General features: G+C 42.7%; 1 protein-coding gene across 1 annotated transcript in view; it reads right to left on the bottom strand.

The window, feature by feature from the left end:
* Positions 1-13,263: 13,263 nt before the first annotated feature.
* T265_07962 (hypothetical protein) overlaps positions 13,264-20,621 on the bottom strand; it is a gene marked incomplete at both ends in the record, with an annotated part of 15,800 nt that continues 8,442 nt past the window's right edge. Inside the window, 3 exons of the mRNA XM_009173633.1 lie at positions 13,264-14,114; positions 17,636-17,852; positions 20,233-20,396. Coding sequence (XP_009171897.1) covers positions 13,964-14,114; positions 17,636-17,852; positions 20,233-20,396 — 532 coding nt within the window. The remainder of the gene's footprint in view (positions 14,115-17,635; positions 17,853-20,232; positions 20,397-20,621) is intronic.

The following is a 20,621-nucleotide window of genomic DNA, read 5'->3' as shown; positions in this document are numbered from 1 at the left end:
GAACCACGGGCCCTCCGGTCAGTAAATTCGCGCTCTAACCACTGAACAATCCGTTGCTGGGGTTCAGGCAATGACCAATGGAATACCATTCAGGATAGTTAATTCACTCGCTCGACTGAATGAGAACAAAACTCGAGGAAACACGGACCAGTTATTGTTATTTGGCTGACTAGAGGCTACTTGCCTTTTTACCTTTGTCTTATCAGTAATGAATCCACCTATTTGATTCTTTCACACCAGGTTTTAATTACTTAACAAAGATGATATCAGAATTTCAGTTCACCAATGGTGGCAGTGAATTTGACGTCATGCGAACTCAGAGCGTCTTTGTACTGTCTTGTGTTTCAGAAATGAAACAGGTTGGGATGTTCTCTGTACTCCTCAAGTAGATGATATGCAAACAAGCACTGGAGCAGGTCTTGAAGTCTCAATGATTGAATCGGAATCACAAAGAAGCATTCGCCGTTTGTCCTACCATGCAAGATGTGGCGAGAAAATTTCTTGCTCCCTTAAAATGTGGATAGTGTATGCGTGAATAAAAAATACTGTCAGGTCTCGAGACCGTTCAGATCCCTTGTAAAACTGCATGCCTTGGAAAACGCGCCTCTACAATGCTAGTATTTAAATAAGGAATAAAAGTAGACCAGTAATCGAAGAATTCTCCCGCTTGACTGGTGAGGACTGTTCTGTGAATTCTCATCAGTTACATATAAATGCTTGTGGGGTTTAAAGTAAATCAGTGAGAATAAACGGGTATTTAAGCTAAAGTCGTCTATCCATGGACTATATTGAACTAGTTCGTCCTGCAGCGAAATCCATGTTTTTGAGGCCAAATTCCATTTTGTTCGGCTGAATACCCATGAAAGTCTCCAGAATGAATGAAACAGGCTTTTCAAAACACAAACCGATTCCATCTTGAACAACTCTTCTCCGCCAGCCTACTTTCTTACGGAGATCGCCCTTCACAACTGGATCAAATGACAAGAGACCAAAAGCTCGAAGAGTTTTCAGTAAAATTTTGGGCAGTGTATCACATACATATCAACTGGAACATGGCGCGACATGGTGCAGTATACTCAGTTGCTTAAGAACATGATGAACGAAAGGTATATCTGGGTTCCAGCTAAGTCCCCGGCCCAAACCAAATTGATATGCAGATGAGCGTATACGTCAAAGACCAAAATTTACTTTTGCCACTGGTGTTGTTTTTCAGAGTGATCATCACGCTGTTTTTTCTTCTCTTGGGTGAACGCCGAGCTTCAACAAGAACACAATGACGGACACTCATGTTTTCAGGATCTCTTCCTCAGGTCAGTAAATATCTAAGGTTAAAATGGGGCAAATAATGACATAAACAACTAAGGTTGGCTTCTAAATTAGAAAATATGGAAATGTGGACGACTGTTGGTCGGCGAATGTTTGAATTTATCGATTGTGAGACGCCAGAGTGCAACCTCAATGATTACCGCGGGTTTCGGTCGAGTGAAAATCTGACAAACTGTTATATCTGCTGTTTCGTCGGCCCGTGGTATCTGCTGCTGACCCGCTCCAGTGCCTAGTGTCGGATAGAAAAGACTCAAAGAAGGGAACACAACAGCTATATTCCGAACAAGCGAGTAAGTGCGTGCGAGTGCGAGAGCGAGTGCAAAAGTTACAACGGCCCCACGCTATTTAAAGGGGACTTTCTGACATTGATCCAGGCTGTCTGATAGGCGTTAGTGATCACCCATCAACATCGATCGTGCCTCTGTGAAAAGCCTGAACGCTGATCACATTCGGTTGTGCTTCTGTGGCGCAGAGAACACTCATCAGGTTTTACTGAATTGATCGAATGATTGACTGGCCTGGATGCTTGCCGGCTTTCCAGTTGAGCTTTTGGTGGAGCAATAGGTTCCGGGCGTTCAGAAGTTGATTTCAGGAATCTGACCTTCCTGATACAAACCGTAGCGTTCAACCAAGCTTACACTTAACATTAGACTTCGTGAGCTAATCCTAAGCATTAATCCAAACACAGGGGCTGCGATTTCGTTCTATAGACAAGGTGGAGATCGTTTCATACTTTGAAAAAAATTTCTTTGTACCTTTATACTTTACCTCTCATGCAGCGGGAATCAAGTATTAAAAGAAATACAAATCCGCGCTGCACAAAGGCCTTTCAAAACCCCGGATAGACATGAACTTGAATCGTGGATTATTTGTTTAAATTTTGATAGTCCGTTAAGATTTTGTGTTCTAATATCAAGAAAATGAGGCTTTGAAGTGAAACTCAGCCTTACACAGTCGAAAAAGATCCTCCTTCCTTGAATTTCATCAAATGAGACCTTGTGGTTTTTTAGTAATGGTCGCTTAGCAAACGCCTTTTCCAGCAAAGTTAGTAATGGTGAGGTCTAAGCAGAGCGTAGTTAAGTCTAATGGTGGTTTGAACATGATTTTCCTCTGTTATTTCGCACTTAACCGTTATTTTCCAACAAAGTGGACTCTCGGTGCATAGTACTTTTGTTATATATGCTGATTTGTCAATCTGTGGTATCTGCTGCCGACCTGAATCAATGCCTAATGCCGGAGAAAAAAGACTCACAGAAGGGAACACAACAGCTATATTCCTAACAAACGAGTGCGAGAGCAAAAGTTACAACGGCCTTACGCTATTTAAAGGGGACTTTCTGACATTGATCCAGGCCGTCTGATAGGCGTTAGTGATCACCCATCAACATCGATCGTGCCTCTATGACATCCCTGAACGCTGATCACATTCGGTTGTGCTTCTGTGGCGCAGAGAACACTCATCAGGTTTTGCTGAATTGATTGGATGACTGACAGGCCTGGATTCTTGCCGGCTTTCCTGTTGAGATTTTGGTGGAGCAATAGGTTCCGGGCGTTCTGAAGTTGCTTTCAGGAATCTGACCTTCCTGATAACTTTATGCGATGGTTTGCCAAAAGGGAAATTGCGAAAAACTTTCCAGAAGTGAGTTTCAGCTCACACTACTTTCCTCTGACTGATGAAAAAAGTAAAATATTTTAAACGGAAAGAATATTTATTTATTTATTTAATTTATTTCGTGACGATAGTGAGCCAGATGAATTGTGCTAAGAGAAATCAGCAGGTATAAAAGGAATGTCTGATTCTTCAATGGAAGTGCACTATTTTCATAGATTTTTTCTGAAGCAGTAGCTATGGTTTGTCGTGAGTAAGCCACAGGATCATTCAACATATTATTACCGGTAAGAATAGCTCAATTCTTCCGTTGGATGTGCAGCCAGTCTCTAAACAGGTTACTTCTCACAAGTTCCTGGTCATCTTGAGACATTACTTTCAGCTTATCTAAATATTTAAACCTGGATTACCATCGTATTTGCTAAATCTCCCAAGGACGTAACTGTAAGTACCCTGTAAACAGCAGTTGTTATTCAGGGTGAATCCGTTTGCTAAAAATTGCTATCTTTCTCAAGAAATATCCCAGTTAGCCACGATTTATTATCAAATCCTGCCAAAAGGATAACACACCCGGAAGACCACGGGAGCTTTCCTTGTGGTATATCCACTCTTGAAGTGTCATCACGTATTCAAGCTTCCCGCAATTTTTCAAAGCAACTTGGCAAAATTTTGTTGCTATTTAACACGGCCGTTGGAGAAAACAGAGTGGAGGCCTGCCAGTAGTGTGGTTGGAATGAATCTCTTCGTGAATAGTGGCCAGGAAAGACGTGATTAACAAAAGCATTTTAATACAGCTGTTTTGCGAGCTGAAACAAATGTGATGGCTTATCACACCTTCCTGTCTGATTGACAGAGCTTATTTTTTAAACAGGACATCATCGCAAATGCACCTAGTGTATTTCGCACCCAAAAAGAGGCGGGAATCTGCATGCGAGCGTATCGCATTTAAACAATGTGCGCCAGCAACAATTGGTAGCTGTTCTCGGATAGAGTCAGAAAGGTTCCTAAATGAATCAGCATGCCGACCAAAGGCTGTTATCTATTACTAATCATGATCGCTCAAATTCTTCCAAATACTATCGCCTAAACAGACGTGTGCAACAAAATCAACCCTCATCGCACTCAATGAAAAACAAACCGAATTCAAACGCAGATGTGCAGGGACTGAGCGGCGGAGCTGATCAAGGACGTTGACAGGTGCCATATATGATCAAGAATTTTCAAAGGTGAATGAAAAATTTGATTTTGGAACATACGGTTATCTTTTCTGCTTGGTTTTTGATCTGTGTTTTGTGAACCGATGAGCACCTTCGAGATACCTATGTCGAGCAACCTTTCATATTAGAGAAATTTGATTTCGCGTTCTGCTACTTTAGTGCCGCAAGTAGTACGAAAATAAACGACCAACTATCTCGTCCTGTAGAGGGCTTACTTCGGCAGAAGTGAATTCTTATTGTTCAGCCAAATATCTATGAGGACTCGATTTGGGATATTTAGAAATGATATGGCTTCAGACATGGGTGCATCAAACGGTTATCTAGGCATTAAAGCACTGCTTTGAAACCATCTATGAATTATGGACCGAATAATGTTGGCCTTTCGTTCAGTGGGTAAAACCCGATTCTGCTGCTCAGCGACGGATCCGCATGAAGCACATAACCGTACGAAAAAATGGTTTAGTATCACCTCAGGGAATGAATCATCATTTCGGCTCGGCTTTTGACGGTACAGGCCCATACATGAAATATGTGTAACAACGGCGCGTATAAAGCAGAGGGATGAGAATGAACGAAGACAAATGAAATATGATCGTCTCGCTTGTTCAGGTAGACATACGCAAAAGTCGTTGTTTTTTATGGTCAAGTAAGCGTTTGCTTATGATTTCGACTGAACTGAAAACAAGAAAAATTTAGATCATCGATGTTTATGAGTGCCTCGCTCACATCGTCTCTCTTATTTCACGATGTACTGTATTGATTATCAAAAGCAGTTACTATTACACCCATCTTTTATAACTTGGTAGTCTAATTTGTATTCGGAAGTACAGGGAAGCATGAACCACTGACCGAATTTAGAAATGAAAGCCGAATGTGAAACCGTCTATGGGCATTTTCCACGTACAAGCCAGATCTAACAGAAACTGCGAAATCAGTGTCACTCACGTTCCAGACGGCGATTTCGCGATTTCCAAGAGCCTTTATCCTAATGCGCACAAGACAACTCCCTCAGTAGGATTTAGTTTTACAAAGCGGACTTGCGCTTCCAATTAGCTAAAACACTAGTAGCTTGTTGCGAACAGAAATCCGTTAACGGGGTACAAACAGATCCCGGTGCGTAAGAACATCACGTGCGCATTGGACTTTAAACCACAGCTAAAGTACGAGGATCTGTATTGATGGGCCATACGATCTTGTTGGATTGCAATGGAGATCAGAGCGGGCGGTTCAAAAAATGATTAAGCCAGGTCTCCTGGATGGAGAACAAACTAAAGGTCAATTTCGAATCACTTCTTATTACATTATCGTGAGATAAAAGAACATGCAAAGAATAGTGTTTCAAGGAGAATTACGGGTTATCTCAACATTTTTCCACTTCGAAAGAAGCTCCACACAGTGGAACCTCTCAGTGCCATCAATCCAAAGCTACTCGCTCTGGAGTCAAGCTTCAGCTTTCTGAAAATATCTGGTCGGTTTGGTCATCTATACGGCGATCAAGACCTTCACTACAAAGAACATGCAAGAAAGAAAAGTGGTTCGTTAACTAATCAAAGTCCACAGACTCATTAAAACTCACTGATTCCTCGGAGAATTGCGCGGCCGTTATCATGCAATTTTACGAAGCTGGGTACCAAGAAAACAGAAATAACCTATCTTCGAATAATGAGTTTCATGGGGAGGGGGATCCAATTGGGTCATTTACAGGATAAGTGGATGGATTGGACCGAAGAAATTGTGGTAAATAAAACTATAAATTGTTGGAGTATCTTTGAAGAGGAAGATTTCAGTGGAACCCTTGCAAGCGTGGTTTCCGAAAGGATTGTTTCTGAGTCCGAGGAGTTTTCCTCATTACGGCTGTCATTCAGTGGAACAAGCTCTTCAGAGCCGCACAGGAATCACTTGTTGGTAGATCGAAATTGGGTCTTAGGTTAATTAGCTTGAAAATGCAAGTTGGCCCAATCAGAAAGTATCTTCAAACGTCGATGAGGAGTTTCACCCGTTTCTTGAGAGGGGAGATGACACTAACCGGTTCGCTAACATTTGCGACCGAGGTTTTCATGACCGTCGCCGTGTCCTCGGACAAATTGAGTTCCTCTGTTTTCAGTCTGTTTGAAAACCCTTAAAAACCATCCTGTTTGGTAGTCGTTATCTTGAATTCCAGCGTACAATATCAAGCTGTAGTTTTCAGTAGGCCTGTCAATTAACGTATCTTTGATCTATTATCGTCTACGAGATTTTACATGGTCTTACTGGTAGTGTAACCATCAAAATGACAAGATCCACTTAGAAAAACAGCCATACTCAAAGACGAAAACAAGCAAGCGTTGTCTGTCATCTTTTCTGTTATCATAATCCAAAATCGAGATCTTTTGTGTGCATCCTTACACAGATATATGTCTTCCAGGCGTACAGAAAGACTGCCTGTGTACAATCCCCATGAACATGATCTCTCAATCAAAAGATGAGGAGCAATAGTACAGCACATGAGGAGTGGCTGTAGCAAATCTGTAGGCTACCTAGTTCGCATTATAAAGACAAACGAATACAAACTATGGCCGGTAGCAAACGTATCGTGCGTTAGGTAGAAATGATTGTACTGCTGACTTTATCTCGTGTCAAAACCCAATATTTTAAAAAGTCGAAGGACACTAGGAAAAACATACTCTACTTTGCAAAAGATTGAACACTGTCTACATTTCGGAGGACGAGGGGGTAGCAGCCATGTTCGCATACTGTCGAATGTCATGGCACCCTGAGGAATTCTGTTCTTGGAACCGTATCCCCTTGCACGCATCAAACAAGGACGTTATGTGTCAGATGTACATGGTCTGTATTCGGGAGCGGAGTATCAACTAATCCACCAGTGACTTCTGTTTGCATGGCACACAATTTCTTCATATCGCCAAACGAATCTATTGGTTTGGAATAAAAGCATACTTAATGCTACCGCATTTCGTGACCACAGCTTATGTTACAGTTGTCTGTTTAGGCGTTCGAGTGCAGAAAACGTGGTAGACGCCCCATACATTTCACTAAAACACAGCCACGAGGAGCGAGCGATCAGTTATTGTCTACAGGTGCAGATTGTGTGAGGCAATATGACAGTACCACTCAAAAGAGTTTGGGAACCAAAACGAATTCAATCCAGTTGAGGTAAGGGTTGTATTTTTGTTTCAAAATTACACTCTGAAACTAATCTCTCATGTCTGTGACCGAAAAACCTTATCTTTCGTTTGTAATCTGCCCATGTCTTTCTCCCTTGCGGACTTTTTTGTGGTTGCTTACTAATGGGTATTTTCAGCTGAGATTTCATTCTTCAAGTGAGGCGAATCTAGACCGAGAATCGCTGTGCAGCTGTCTTATCTTCACTAGGAATCATCACCAGTAAGGATCTCAGCAAACTCCCGGGATTTTTGAATCTGTGACTTCCCGGATAGTAGCCTGAACGCGTATTCTGTCTGAACTCCTCTCAACTGTTCAATATAGACAGGCTTCCCTTATGGCATGAAAACTCAGCTGGAACTTCTGAAAGCTCCTCAAACTGCTAGCATTCCCAAGTAGTTTGCACGTAATCAAACGGGTTGAACGTTCGTGACAGAACGAAAACCGACTGTGCGAAGGAAAACAAAGATTACTTAAGATGAGCTTGGCAAAAATGTCTCTGGGAAAATTCGAAATCCATGAAAATTCTCCAATATGCTTGGTTACTAGGTCATATCAGGTGGTTGTGCAACAATACTGCGTAGTGCAGCTTGTATTAAACTGTCTTCCTAATGGCGGAAGTTTTGAACTTGGTGAAGTAGAAAGTGAAAGGGAAAAGCCTTTTCACCTATCCAGCAAGACATTGCACACCACAGATTACATTTGAAGTCAAGTTTATATGTGGCCGTAGTAGTTTCATTTGTTACCAGGTAATTTACCATCCTTGATGCAATTGACAACGTCAGCCAAAATAGCTGAGCAACTCAAGTCCGGTTGCGTTATTCCTCACAGTCAACCAACTTGGCAACTATCAGGAAGGTCAGATTCCTGAATGTAACCTCAGAACGCCCGAAACCTATTGCTCCACCAAAATCTCAACAGGAAAGCCGGCAAGCATCCAGGCCTGTCAGTCATCCAATCAATCCAGCGAAAGCTGATGAGTGTTCATGCACGCCACAGAAACACAACCGAATGTGATCTTCGTTCAGGGATGTCATAGAGGCACGATCGATGTTGATGGGTGTTCACTAACGCCTATCAGACGGCCTGGATCAATGTCAGAAAGTCCCCTTTAAATAGCGTAAGGCCGTTGTAACTTTTGCTCTCGCACTCGTTTGTTAGGAATATAGCTGTTGTGTTCCCTTCTGTGATTCTTTTTTCTCCGGCATTAGGCATTGGTTCAGGTCGACAGCAGATACCATAGATTGACAAATCAGCAGATATGGCAGCAACAAATCTACATAACTATGATACTCTCACATTTTCGAGCATTTTGTGAGATGGATGTCGGGATACTCGGTTCCCTGTGTCAATTTAAAGTTCACCAGTGGTAAAAAAATATGTGGTGGTCGTTGTTTACTTTGCTTCAGCAAGACTAACGGAACAGCTGTTGGATCTGGTTGCATGACATTTGGCCGAGGACAGGCGCGTAATCCCCCACTGAACAATAATTTGCAGCAGCAAATGGACTGATACCTTGTGGTGTTGTGGTACATGAGAGAGATACCACCGGACCTTCATTGCAGAAGGTCGATACTGTGTGACCAAATTAGTCTGAAAATGCGTTCGTTGTCAGCTTTTACAGGGTTACTTGAAAGGCATTTAGTGATTTGGTTTGCAGTAGGTACGTAGAGGGTAGTGGAGAAGAGGAGTTATCACACATGTCTTCAATGGTGACCGAAAATTCCACCGCTCTTCCACCATTTTTCTGGCAACTTTGCTCCACTTGCGTCAGCTCCAACATATATTCAACTGATTTTAGAGAAAAGCCTGGGCTACTTTAGTGCTTACCGCCACCACGTTGTACTGAAACGATCACACCGAGTTTGTCACTCGTGTTCCTAGGTGATTGTTTTTTTCTACAGGCTGAAAAATTCAGCTCGCAGTTTGGGGATAGGAAACCAGAAAACTGACAGTGGGTATTAACCCAGCTGACTAGATTGGAATTTGGCGGTTGCAGCAGATACATTTGTATTCAGATCGTTTTGACGAAACGATTGAAACAAAAGTAACAAATGTTTTCATAAATGAAACTACTCACAAGGTTGCTTAAAACTCTTCGACAGCCCACGACCGGTTTCGCCCCTTTTGGGGCTCATTCGGTTGACCCAGTTCCCGAGTTTCCGTCAAAATTATGTTTTACTTGAACCCAAATTGGACTGTTTTCGANAGGAAACTACTAACAAGGTTGCTGAAAACACTTCGACAGCCCACGAACGGTTTCGCTCTTCTTGGGGCGAAATGAAAATATACTGCGATATCTCGAATATGGTGCCAACCGGAACATGAGGCGGCCTGTGTGCTGCACATTCAGTTGTAGAATATCATAAATGAGAGATTCAGTTGAGTCTCTCGTGAAAACCAAATTGATTTGCAAATGAGTATATTTCTCGAAGAGGTAACAAATTTTAGAAACGGATCGCCAATGAGGCAAACAGCCTTGACCAAGAGGACGAAATACATTTATTTGCAAATTAAGCGGGTGTCAGCAGAGGACTCAGTTTAATCTCTCGCTTAACTGGATGTGTTACACAAAGATCACCTTGTTTCGATTGACATCCTATATTCGAGATATCCAGGTGCACTTTTGACTTGAAACAGGAGCCAAGAGGTTGCTGAAATCCTCCCTCGAAAAGTTACGTAGATTAAAAGAAGAGACCCAGTTTAGTGAGATGACGATCTCAGTTTACTCAATTATAGTTTCAACTTGACTCACTGTGCAAAAATAGAGGCATAAAGTGCGACATATTTGCACTACTCCAATTGTACAAGGTAGAGCATTGCTACCACCATGTTCTGCGTGGAAGACAAAAGGTTATTGGCAAGATGAAAGTTGTCTGAGTACCATTGCCTCCAAATAAGTACAAATAGTTGGATTTATCCAAGAAACTCACAACGAACATGAGAATTTCCACAATGTACATGGATACATGATGTGTGCTTCAGATGGAATGGTCCGAATATGCTTAAGACTGATGGTTGAAACATAATAAGTGAACGTTGCCAATCGTTGCTGCGTTTCAACCTCACTAGGAGACAATTATAATTTAGCCACAAAGCCATCCCACTGTCCAAAACAGGAAGCCAAATTTATATAATACAAACAAAATTTAGATGACGAAGGAATCCCGTACCAGCATAGCCATACACATCAAGTCGCATACATGCATACGATTAGGTACATCTCTATGTAGTGGATCAACAGATGAATACAGCCCTCTGGTCTGGTAAGCCAGTTTCATTCGGTGGGCCACGTTGCCTCAACTGTTTATTCACAAATCTGAAGTTCTGGTTCAACAAGCCATAACAGTAGGGTTTACGAGTGAAACCATTATTCCACAATCGTAAAATCTGAATACCAGACGACTAGACCTTTTTCTGCGCAGTTAGTTAGGATAAACTGTCAACGTATCTTCACTCGTGAAGTTCTACGGAAGTATAAGTTGTACACTTCAACACCCCACAACTTAGAATCTACTCATTTCGAAGCAAAACGTTGAGCAAGCATAATGCCCCAAGTCAAAAGAGACAACGTACATTCCCGACCTCGAAGAAGACAGAGGACTCAGACAGCGCCAGGTAACATTTTTCACCACTTTCTAATGGCCATTTTTGTTTACTAAAGATCCACTATTCACAGTAGGTTGATTTCTGCACACCTACATTGCTGTTTACAACTCTGTGGTACTTTTAACTTATGTACAACCAATAGCAGAAAGTAGTACCCACCCCCTAGTTAGCTAGAATGATGGGTATGGAAAGGCTATCCTAATTTTTATAAGACATGTTGAAAATATGATGTTCATTAGAGCGTCTAGAAGTTTGTCACATGCATAGAACACTGAGATCAAGCAATAAGTGGCAATGTGGCTAGAGCTCAAAAACGGTCCGGTGGTGGTGTCGTGTTCCCAAGTGGATGGATTTGCAATTATTCTGAGACTCCCCACAAAATGGTTGGCGATAAGAAGGCATCTGAAATACCTTACAACGGATGATATCCAGCAGTGCCTTCCCAACTGTTTGAGGTTCACAGCGCCATAATCGCTCGACGGCAAGAATAATTCCCATATATGAGTGGTAAATTGATGCATAAAACAGCGATCTGATAGCACACTTTTGGCATCGTTTCCTTGATCAAGGCGTCTGCTTCAATCACTCATATTCCTGATAGAATGGTCTCTTAGAGAATGACCCAGTTTATTAACCACACTCGACTAGTGATAGAAATAATTTCATCAAACAGTGTGTGAAAGCGATGTACCTACTCCATAGTTCCTTTATTCCCTTTCCACATCGGTCAAATATCCGAGGAACTTATTCTGTTCTGGTCAGCCATGCAAACAAGGAGAAAACAGCGCATGCCGGGTGACTCGCAATAGTGCGCAAAGTTCGAATGCATCAAAATGCACCGAGATTCGCAAACGAACACCGAGCTAATACACTACTACTAAGGTTGCTGAAAACCGTTCGACAGCCCACGACCGGTTTCGCCTTTATTTGGGCTCACCAGGTAGGCGTGAGTTCCCCAAGTTTTCATCAACCTTATTTTCTACTTGAAAATATACTGCAACATCTCGAATATCGTACCAACTGAAACTTTGTGCAGCATATTCAGTTGAAGAATATCATAAACGAGAGACTCAGTTGAGTCTCCCGTGAAAACCAAAGCGATTTGCAAACGAGTGTGTTTATCTCCTTGCGCTGAGTGCGTGAAAATCTAGTCAGTGTTTCAACCGTGATACAACCCCTTGTAACCAAAGGTGACATATGAGCACTGATAAAGTACGTGGAACATCAGTTTGCAAACCAATTAGGTATTAATGGGAGACCAGATTGAACCCATCTATGGGATTCTCCAGCCTCTGGAAAGGCGAACTTGCAGTAGGCTGCGGAAGAGTTTTCACCAAAGTAACAAACCAGTTTTGTCTGTTTTTTCTGATGAGCAAATACTTGCCGAATACATCCCCAATCAAAAGCAATGGATCGGTATTGGGTGAAATTATAATCTGACCTCCTTGGAAAGATTAATGCACTTGCCAGATTCACTGAAACCTCTGCATGAGCCATATGTAATGACAGACACGTTTCGAATCCTCTGTGGACTTGTCCCATAAGAAATATGGACATGCTGTTGATCCGATAGAGCGAAATTCAGAACCGCTTCGCGAAACCAGAAAGTGCCACTTGTGCTTCGGTTCTAATAACTGTCTACCATGATTCGAAATGGTAAACATGTGCTACATAAGCCAAAAAATCCATTACTCAACCTAGGAACATCAGTTGAGACAGAATATGATAGGACGAAGGACAGCTCAACAAGCCCCGTGATGGCTCAGCCTCTGATACGATTGTATGGCGAAAAACAAGTCGATCGTGTGTCCTCCCAAAATTCAGTTGCTCGAAATCATCACCATCCTGAGTTATCGAAGTCCTACAGGAGGAGTGGTTTGTAGCCTGCATCACAGTTCAAGTCGCTTCCCATGATATTTTGCGCTTCTGCTCCCGAAGGACCTTAAAACACTTGATAGGGACGCAGAAATGTACAGATGGAGAAATCGGCACGTTGCAAGACGTGTGATTTATCACCAAAATAGCAGTTTTGCATTATTCTCATCAAACTGCACAGAAGCATTTCTCGCCCTCAGATTCCATGACACCCACAATTCCTTCAGTTAGTTCGTCCACGATATCAAGGGGTCTGTTGAAGCTGTGTGCAAACCTTATCAGTATACCTTATAGGTCTTCCAGCGTATGCGCATGTATGTTTTAGGCAGTCTAAAAATGATATATCCGGGGGAGAAACAGCGGTTTTGTTTATTAAACAATAACGACCGAGGCCTTGTGTGTGGCCGCACACACTCAGAGAAGCAAAACTTAGACTCCTCCTGTCAAATACGAAGCATATAAGGCATGAATTGAAGTGCAAGTCAAGAAAAACTGATTTCTTTCAAACAAAAATTGGACTCGGAAACACAAGGTTGTGAAAAACAAGACGAAAGCGAAATTATGCTCCAAGGCGCACCAACCACAAGTGAATTATGGCGGAAAAAATCACACGGAAAAAAATAAATAATCCACAATTAGTGAAAATAACAATAAGGGAGTGAATAACGACTTGGAAGCATGCAACACTATAATTCTATCAAAATTCGAAAGTACAGTATTAAGAATTGTCAAAAATGTCAATTTGAAGACGATTTTCCGGAACAATATAAGTTCCGAGACGAAAACAGCTGTTTACAATAGGGCACAAGATATAACATCGATGAACAGTCACTCAATAGTTCGGATGCTGAGTTTGTGCGACTTCGTTGAGTGGGTGGGCAACTGAAATTCAAAACGCTCTGCTGGAAGGAAATTGCTGATATGCGGTTGAAAAGTGACAAGTGGGTGCGAAAGATCGTTGACAACGCGATCAAAATAAGGGTCATGGAGGATTGTATCGGTGCACAAAATAAGTCCAAAAGGCCAATGCTACAACAGCTTATTCAAAGACAGATGCCAGCTATTCGGATGTCTTCATATACAATGCTAGCCACGACGTTGAAGCACATTCTACGTACTTCCATATAAGTTGATCTTCGTTCATGCGTCTGACCAGGCAAGGTGTCTAATTGTAGTAGACATACTGTCCGAAAATAAAACAGTCCAACGTGACTTGGAACCAACCACACAGCGGGAAAACGAACGGAGCACCTTCCAGCATGAAAAAGACGCTTTTGCCCACATCTCCAACTGTCCAGAGGGCCACCATCATGAGGCTAATCGTGAGGACGAAAGAGACAGCGGAGAACCAATTGAGGACTAAACAGAGTTACCAGTGAAAGGGCTACACGAAAGTAACAAAGTGGGTATCCCTTGGTGCGAATCAGCGTGTGAAACCTTTTATATTTATTCAATGTTGATAGGTGCCATAGATAGAGTGGTTAGATCTCGAAAGCAACAACCACGTACGACTTTTTAAACCCATTTTGGGGATCTTCGGGTGGACTTGGACTAACGTTTGCATAATGTTGGCCCGGAGACAACGCACTCGCCGACAAAACTTGTGCGCATCCGGTGAGCTTGATTCCCGTTGTGACCTCCAATCTGTTGTTGACTTAGACAGATTGGTTACCCAGTAATCAGTTTTTCATTCGGCCAATCGTCACGAAGAACCTAAGCCACAGACTCAACTCATTTTTGTCAACAATGATGCGCTCAGATTCCGAAAAGCACAGTTACACGAAACATTTTGCGAGCCACCAGGGTGACAAAAGTCGTTTCCATTTACGACAAAGATCGCTGGGCTGTATGCATAGTTTCATGCTCGCTGATTACAAGTAGAAAAGATATTCGACCAACACAAGCCGCATAACATCACAGCGTGATTGAAACTTGACAAAACACTGAAATATCGAGTGTGGTAGTCTCACGAACCAAGACATGGTAACAGTGTAAAATTAGCGGCCATAGATTCCTCATTCTTTTTCGGGTGAAAGCATTTCATTAATTCTTCGTCTTTAAAAAGGCCCAACAATGTCCCGACAAGCTTTTACAAATGATTACAAGTGAAACCCAACACTGGAATTCCTACCAAACAGTCTTAGGAGAAACCTGAAGGGATTCAGATAGACCGGATGCGGCAGTAATGGATGTTGTAGAACTGAAACTGGAATGATCGGAGGCTTTGTGTCCTCTCTAGAGAAAGTGAACTCAGCAAAATATACCTCAAAGTTCGACGATGACTTCATTGTTTTCCCAATTCGCTAATTCGTCTGTTGTGCTAGACAGTAGAAGTAGAGTTAATGAAGTGAGACTCATCACATATCGCGCCGCCCTTTACTGATCCACATTCTGCTGTCCATTTGTTCACACTCCTTAAGAGTTATCCTGAGCATTCCAGGACACATATTAATGAATATCAGCGTTCTCGCCATATCTTCTTTTGGTCACAACAAATCGAGACATACACAGACCAAATCGAGATAAAGTAGAGTAAGTGGGCGAAACCGTGTAAATGGCTTACATCACGGCCAACTAGGCTGTGGCCAGCTGTCACGTGATCGGGTCATAGGAGTTTCAATCTACACACGATCGCTTTGCGAACGCCTAGAACTGGGTTGCCACAAATCCTGGTTGTACCAGCTGTGGTCGTACACTGATATTGAATGGATCTCAGTGGGCAGACAGGTCCTAGATGGAATAGAGTAGATACGGTGTCACAGGTAATCACACGACCTCCAAGATCCAAGTGAGCTACCATTGCAGTTACCGTGGGCTTCAAACTGGTCGTTAACAAGAATGAGTCACGCTCCTTTATTCCCCCGTATAATTTCTGTGTAATACACAACAGATTCTGGTTACAACGGGTGAAGGATTAGACTAGCGTGCTTTGGGAGTGAATTGGTCAACCTATTTTCGAGATGCAAGATCATCAGTTGTGGTTGTGAACCACACTTCGAATGAAGAAACCGGATACGTCTGCCACAACGCACGATGAGGACGCCGGCTCAGACGGAGTGCAGCCAGATCCCCATCCGAAAGGAAGGCTGACGATAACCGGTATAATTCATGGCACGACCAGTAAGGTTGTTTCAGGTGTAGTCACCAAATATTTTGAAATGAATCTGCCCGGATAGTCATCTTGAGGAAGTATGCTTGCTAGCGACTGGAGTCCGGCCATAGGCTAGGATTCGTTCGGGCAGTGCCTCTTTGGTTCAGGTAGGCAATAAACGTACTTCTCGTTGTCCATATCGGTTCTTTTAGTGGGCTAGAAATGTCCTTTCGAGGCGGCCCAGTGCTTACATCTCCATATCAGCCTGAGCGCACTTGTTACCAGTGAGACAACCAATGGAAATAAAGTATTCAGGGCCAATTCACTACGCCAATTGGTTCCCCGGATGTAATACTACACATATATGTAATCCTATCATAAAGCAAGCGACGAAGTTAACTGTGGACAGCACAATGCTACAAAATGAAACGAATGAACCACATGAATAGGTTTATATAACACTATTCCCAGGATGCAACAGAAGCCATGTTGAGGTACGCGACGTGAACAGCTTACGGACAGTTGACTGCGATATCTATCTCTTTGTTTATTTATTTTCGTCCGTTGCATTCGACTCGGTTGTCCAACAACGATGAGAATGGAGTCCGACTGGGACGGATGTGCTTCCCAGGGTATCGAAGGCTCTCTGTTTCAAGTTCCACTGCTTGTACTGAGTTTCCTAGCCCTGAATTGCTTGATTGTGTGCACGGTTCTCCATATATTCCAGTGGCATCGTTTTGTGGCTTTGTTTTTGTTACTTGTCGGGAGCGATGTGGCTCGGTAATCAGAGTGCGAATTTACTGACCGGTGGGTCTGTGGTTCGAACCCGACTTTCCCTGTCTAGGCTTGGACAACCTGGCAGTATTCCAGCCCTCGTGTTCCTTTCGGGTGAAATAGCAGCTAGGCACCGAAATGGTGCTACAGCTGAACGATTATCTTTTACTGGTCGGTGAAGGATAGCCTGACAGTCAAAACCGCTTCTTCAGCATGAACCCCACCGTAGAAACATCAGCTGGAAACTGATTCAATAGACCTGCGTTCCTGCCTCAGTAGGGTTAAAGAAGGAGCTCATTACTAAAGAGTCCAAAATCTTTACTGCCTAACTACTCTCAGTCACGTGTGAGGGCCTGATAGACTGAGTCTCGTGCATTTTCCCGATTGCATGGCAGCTAGGCACTGAAAGAGTGGCTATGGTCTTACCGGCAGTTCGCTGTAACTACATAGCCTACTATCAAGAGAATATTGCTCGTTCAGTTACTGGACTAGACATTTTTCATTAATACAGTGAGAAAGCCTCTGAGGCCAGTAAACTGTTCCTAAATGATATGAGCTGACCGCTACATTCTTTATATATATATATTATATATAGATGTATATGGAAGCTGAGAGAAAAACATAGAAAGTTTTCCTATTGGTCATTGGGTTGGCTGCTCAAAACACCAGCCCAAACATGGTCATAGTGACTGGCTCCAGCTGACCAAACGACAGCGTGCGATTTCCCAGAAAAGGGAAGTGCTTCTCACACCACTGATATTTGGCCCAAGAATAAGACTTGATTCAGTAAATCCGTCTTCTAGAGAATAATTAGTGGTGCGACTGAAGACAGCAAAATATCAACACTTTTTGTGCTATCCCTAGTGAAAAACCGATAGTAGCTTATTGATACAGGGGCGTCAGAACATGCAAAACAGGGATGCTTATACGTTCTGTTCGCAGAGGACAAGTTCACAAAGGGAGTAGTCTCACCTCATCCCCTTCGTGGACTTGTTTCGATAGTTTTTGAGCAACTGAGGCAGACCAAGCAGGGCTTCGATAAACAACGCTACGAACCCTAGCAATTGTACGAACACGGGACTACTGGAGAGTAGGTATGTTGTCCCCGAAGCGACAGCCATGAAGAGTGCGGTGAACAGTGCGTAGCTTGTGAAGTCGGTCCATTTCCAGAAACAAGTTACAGGAGAACCTGCAGATAGGTGGGAAAAAGTCAGTGAAACAATAAAAAAGTGGACTGGATTTAGATAACAAACAATTAACCCACTCGAGTCCAATCGAGGAACGTAGTGCTTGTGGTAAACCAGATAACAGCATTACAGGAACACTACAGACACTTTGCTACAAATAAGTTCATCCGATGGGACCATCGAACCTCTCCCATAATCATTGTCCGTGAGAAAGATTATGGATAGTTTCAAAAATCAAAGTGCTTGGACGGACCGAGTTCAACTTGGCAGAAGATAGCGTTGGCAACTTCAAAAAGGAGGAAGACGGAACGGTTTTCAGACAAACCAACCAGCGTCATAACTCATGAAACTGTTTCTAGAGAACTTACCGTACTTCCAGGGTTTCACGTACCTCATGCTATCGGTGGACAACAATCGCATTTAATTTCGCACTCAACAGTCTAAGGAAACTGCGATATTAAGTTAGCATCTTCTTTGACTTCAAAAGACATGAATTCTGAGGACAGAGTGTGCTGCGTTCTGAGCTTTTTGATAACCGAGGGAGAGGGAGAATCGTAAGAAGGCTAGAATGCAACGGCGTACTTATGAAGACAAGAGTAGTTGGCAGTAAAAATAGTCTCACCCCAGCAAGCGTCACTCCACTGGCCGAATTGTTTCAAGTGGGCCAAAAAATATTCATCATCCGGGCTCCAAAGAGCACCAGTTATGCACGTACAATAGTTTGAGCTACAACTGTGGACCCATTAGGGATGGGAGAACAAATATAAGGCAGCCAACCGTCTAACCAGCTCATTGACATTGAATCATTCCACTTCAGAATGCAAAAAATGGCACGTGGGTCTTCTCATTAGAAACAATAAACAAACGTGTAACACAAAGCTCATAATTCAGTCGAAGACTGGACGGCGTAAGTGGAAGGTGTAGCTCTCAGTCCAGGACACTGACTTGAATAAAATGAAGACAAACCTATGACTTAAATGGAAACATTGCTGTAACAGCCCTTCTCCTGTCCTGATGCGATTATTACAGTTGATTCACTCCCAAAGAGGAAATAGTAGGCTCGAAGTTCACCTTTATCAGTGTTCACCAGAGGTAAATTGTTTTGACAATGCGGGAAGTGAATCCACCATTTTGCACAGTATTTTGAGTAACTGCTGATTGGGTAGGTTAGCAATTCAGTTGAGGCAGACAGGGACGTATGTGCTTAGCTGAACAATATAGATGAGGGTGACCAGGTCATGTACAATCGGGTACGTTTAATACCATAGACCTGTTTGTATATTTAAGCTCGGTGTAAACTCTTTCACGCTTACAGCACTTCTGACATGTTGCCTATGAAAGGAAATTCCTTCGCTGCGATGCTGTTCATTAGCAAATACGAACTAATCAGTTACAAGCCATTGGATACAAAGGCACACATCTCACCTGCACAGATGTCTTGAAAAGTGAACATTCTCACGCGTCCTGTTGAACTTTTTTGGACGTTAACTGACTATTAAACAACAGCGAACGAACACCGCAAAGTGGTTCCATAATCTCCCTAGTAACCTCCAACTTCCATCGGACGCGGGGTGGAGTTTGGACATGAGTGCATAGACTACTTGCACGCTTAATCAGTGGTATACACCGTTATGCCCACAATTCCTGGTTCTCACTGTTCACCACGATGGTACGCTTAGTATTGTCAGTTCTGCCACGTAGCTACTGACTTCCAACGGATGCTACAAAGTGTTTGTTTAAACGACCCAGCGATTTCAAAATAATTGAAAGAAAATTGACTGTTATTTTGTTTGTCAAACTTGGTAATCGGATTGCAATCCAATTGTTCTATCTGAGTCTTACGGATTGTTCTCTATTTCTTAGTAACTTTACTGAGATGACGAAAACGACCTACGTTACTTTTACCTAATACTTATGGGATGTGATATTGTTTGGAATTAAACACAGGAATGGCTGTTTACATTGTGGTGGAAGAGGGGACAAACCAGGTTGGCAAGCACTCGCCTGGTAGAAAGCTGAACAAACGCGAAGCTCGCGCAGTTAGTTACCTCCCTGCACGCCCGGTAGCTGCGAAATAGTGGCCTTGTGGATCGAGTGTTTGAACTTGTAGTAAAATAGCCCATTGTCACACGGATCGGAATCAAGTGACGGCAGAGATTATGAGGCGAAGTGTTGAATTACTTGTGGATCGAGTGTTTGAACTTGTAGTAAAATAGCCCATTGTCACACGGATCGGAATCAAGTGACGGCAGAGATTATGAGGCGAAGAAGTTGTTGAATTACCAACATTCGCCCTACATCACCAACAAGTTGAATGTGTGTTACAACGCGAAAATGATAGAGAAAAGAAGCAACATCGTTCAGCTGAACGAGATGACTTACTCCAAATAGTTGGATTCACACCAACAGGGAGTTCTTTATGAACAGAAAGATGTTCCCGATCATAGGATGCAAGCACATTGGCTGCGAGGTGCATCATTACCAGCATTGTAGCGATCATCACCAGACTTTGAACCAGAAGTGGTGTTGAGAAGGGGTGAACAAACCTAAACAGTAATAGGACACGAAAGGTGTTAGGTTGAAATAAACGATGAATGGCAACAGCATAGCCGGTATATACATTTCCTAGAGATCTCAAAAGAAATATGGAAAACCGTCAAATGATGAGAGGTCGTTTAACTCAGCTCGAAATCCTTGCCAAACTGGAACTTGGCGTAAGATAAAAACACCTTTTGCCCGTTTATTCTGACTGGTCGTCGGCATTCCCCAAA

The sequence above is a fragment of the Opisthorchis viverrini genome (genome assembly GCF_000715545.1).
Source record: "Opisthorchis viverrini unplaced genomic scaffold opera_v5_196, whole genome shotgun sequence".
Classification (NCBI taxonomy): domain Eukaryota; kingdom Metazoa; phylum Platyhelminthes; class Trematoda; order Opisthorchiida; family Opisthorchiidae; genus Opisthorchis; species Opisthorchis viverrini.
Note: the sequence above shows the minus strand (reverse complement) of the source record. Positions and strands in the feature narration are given on the sequence as shown.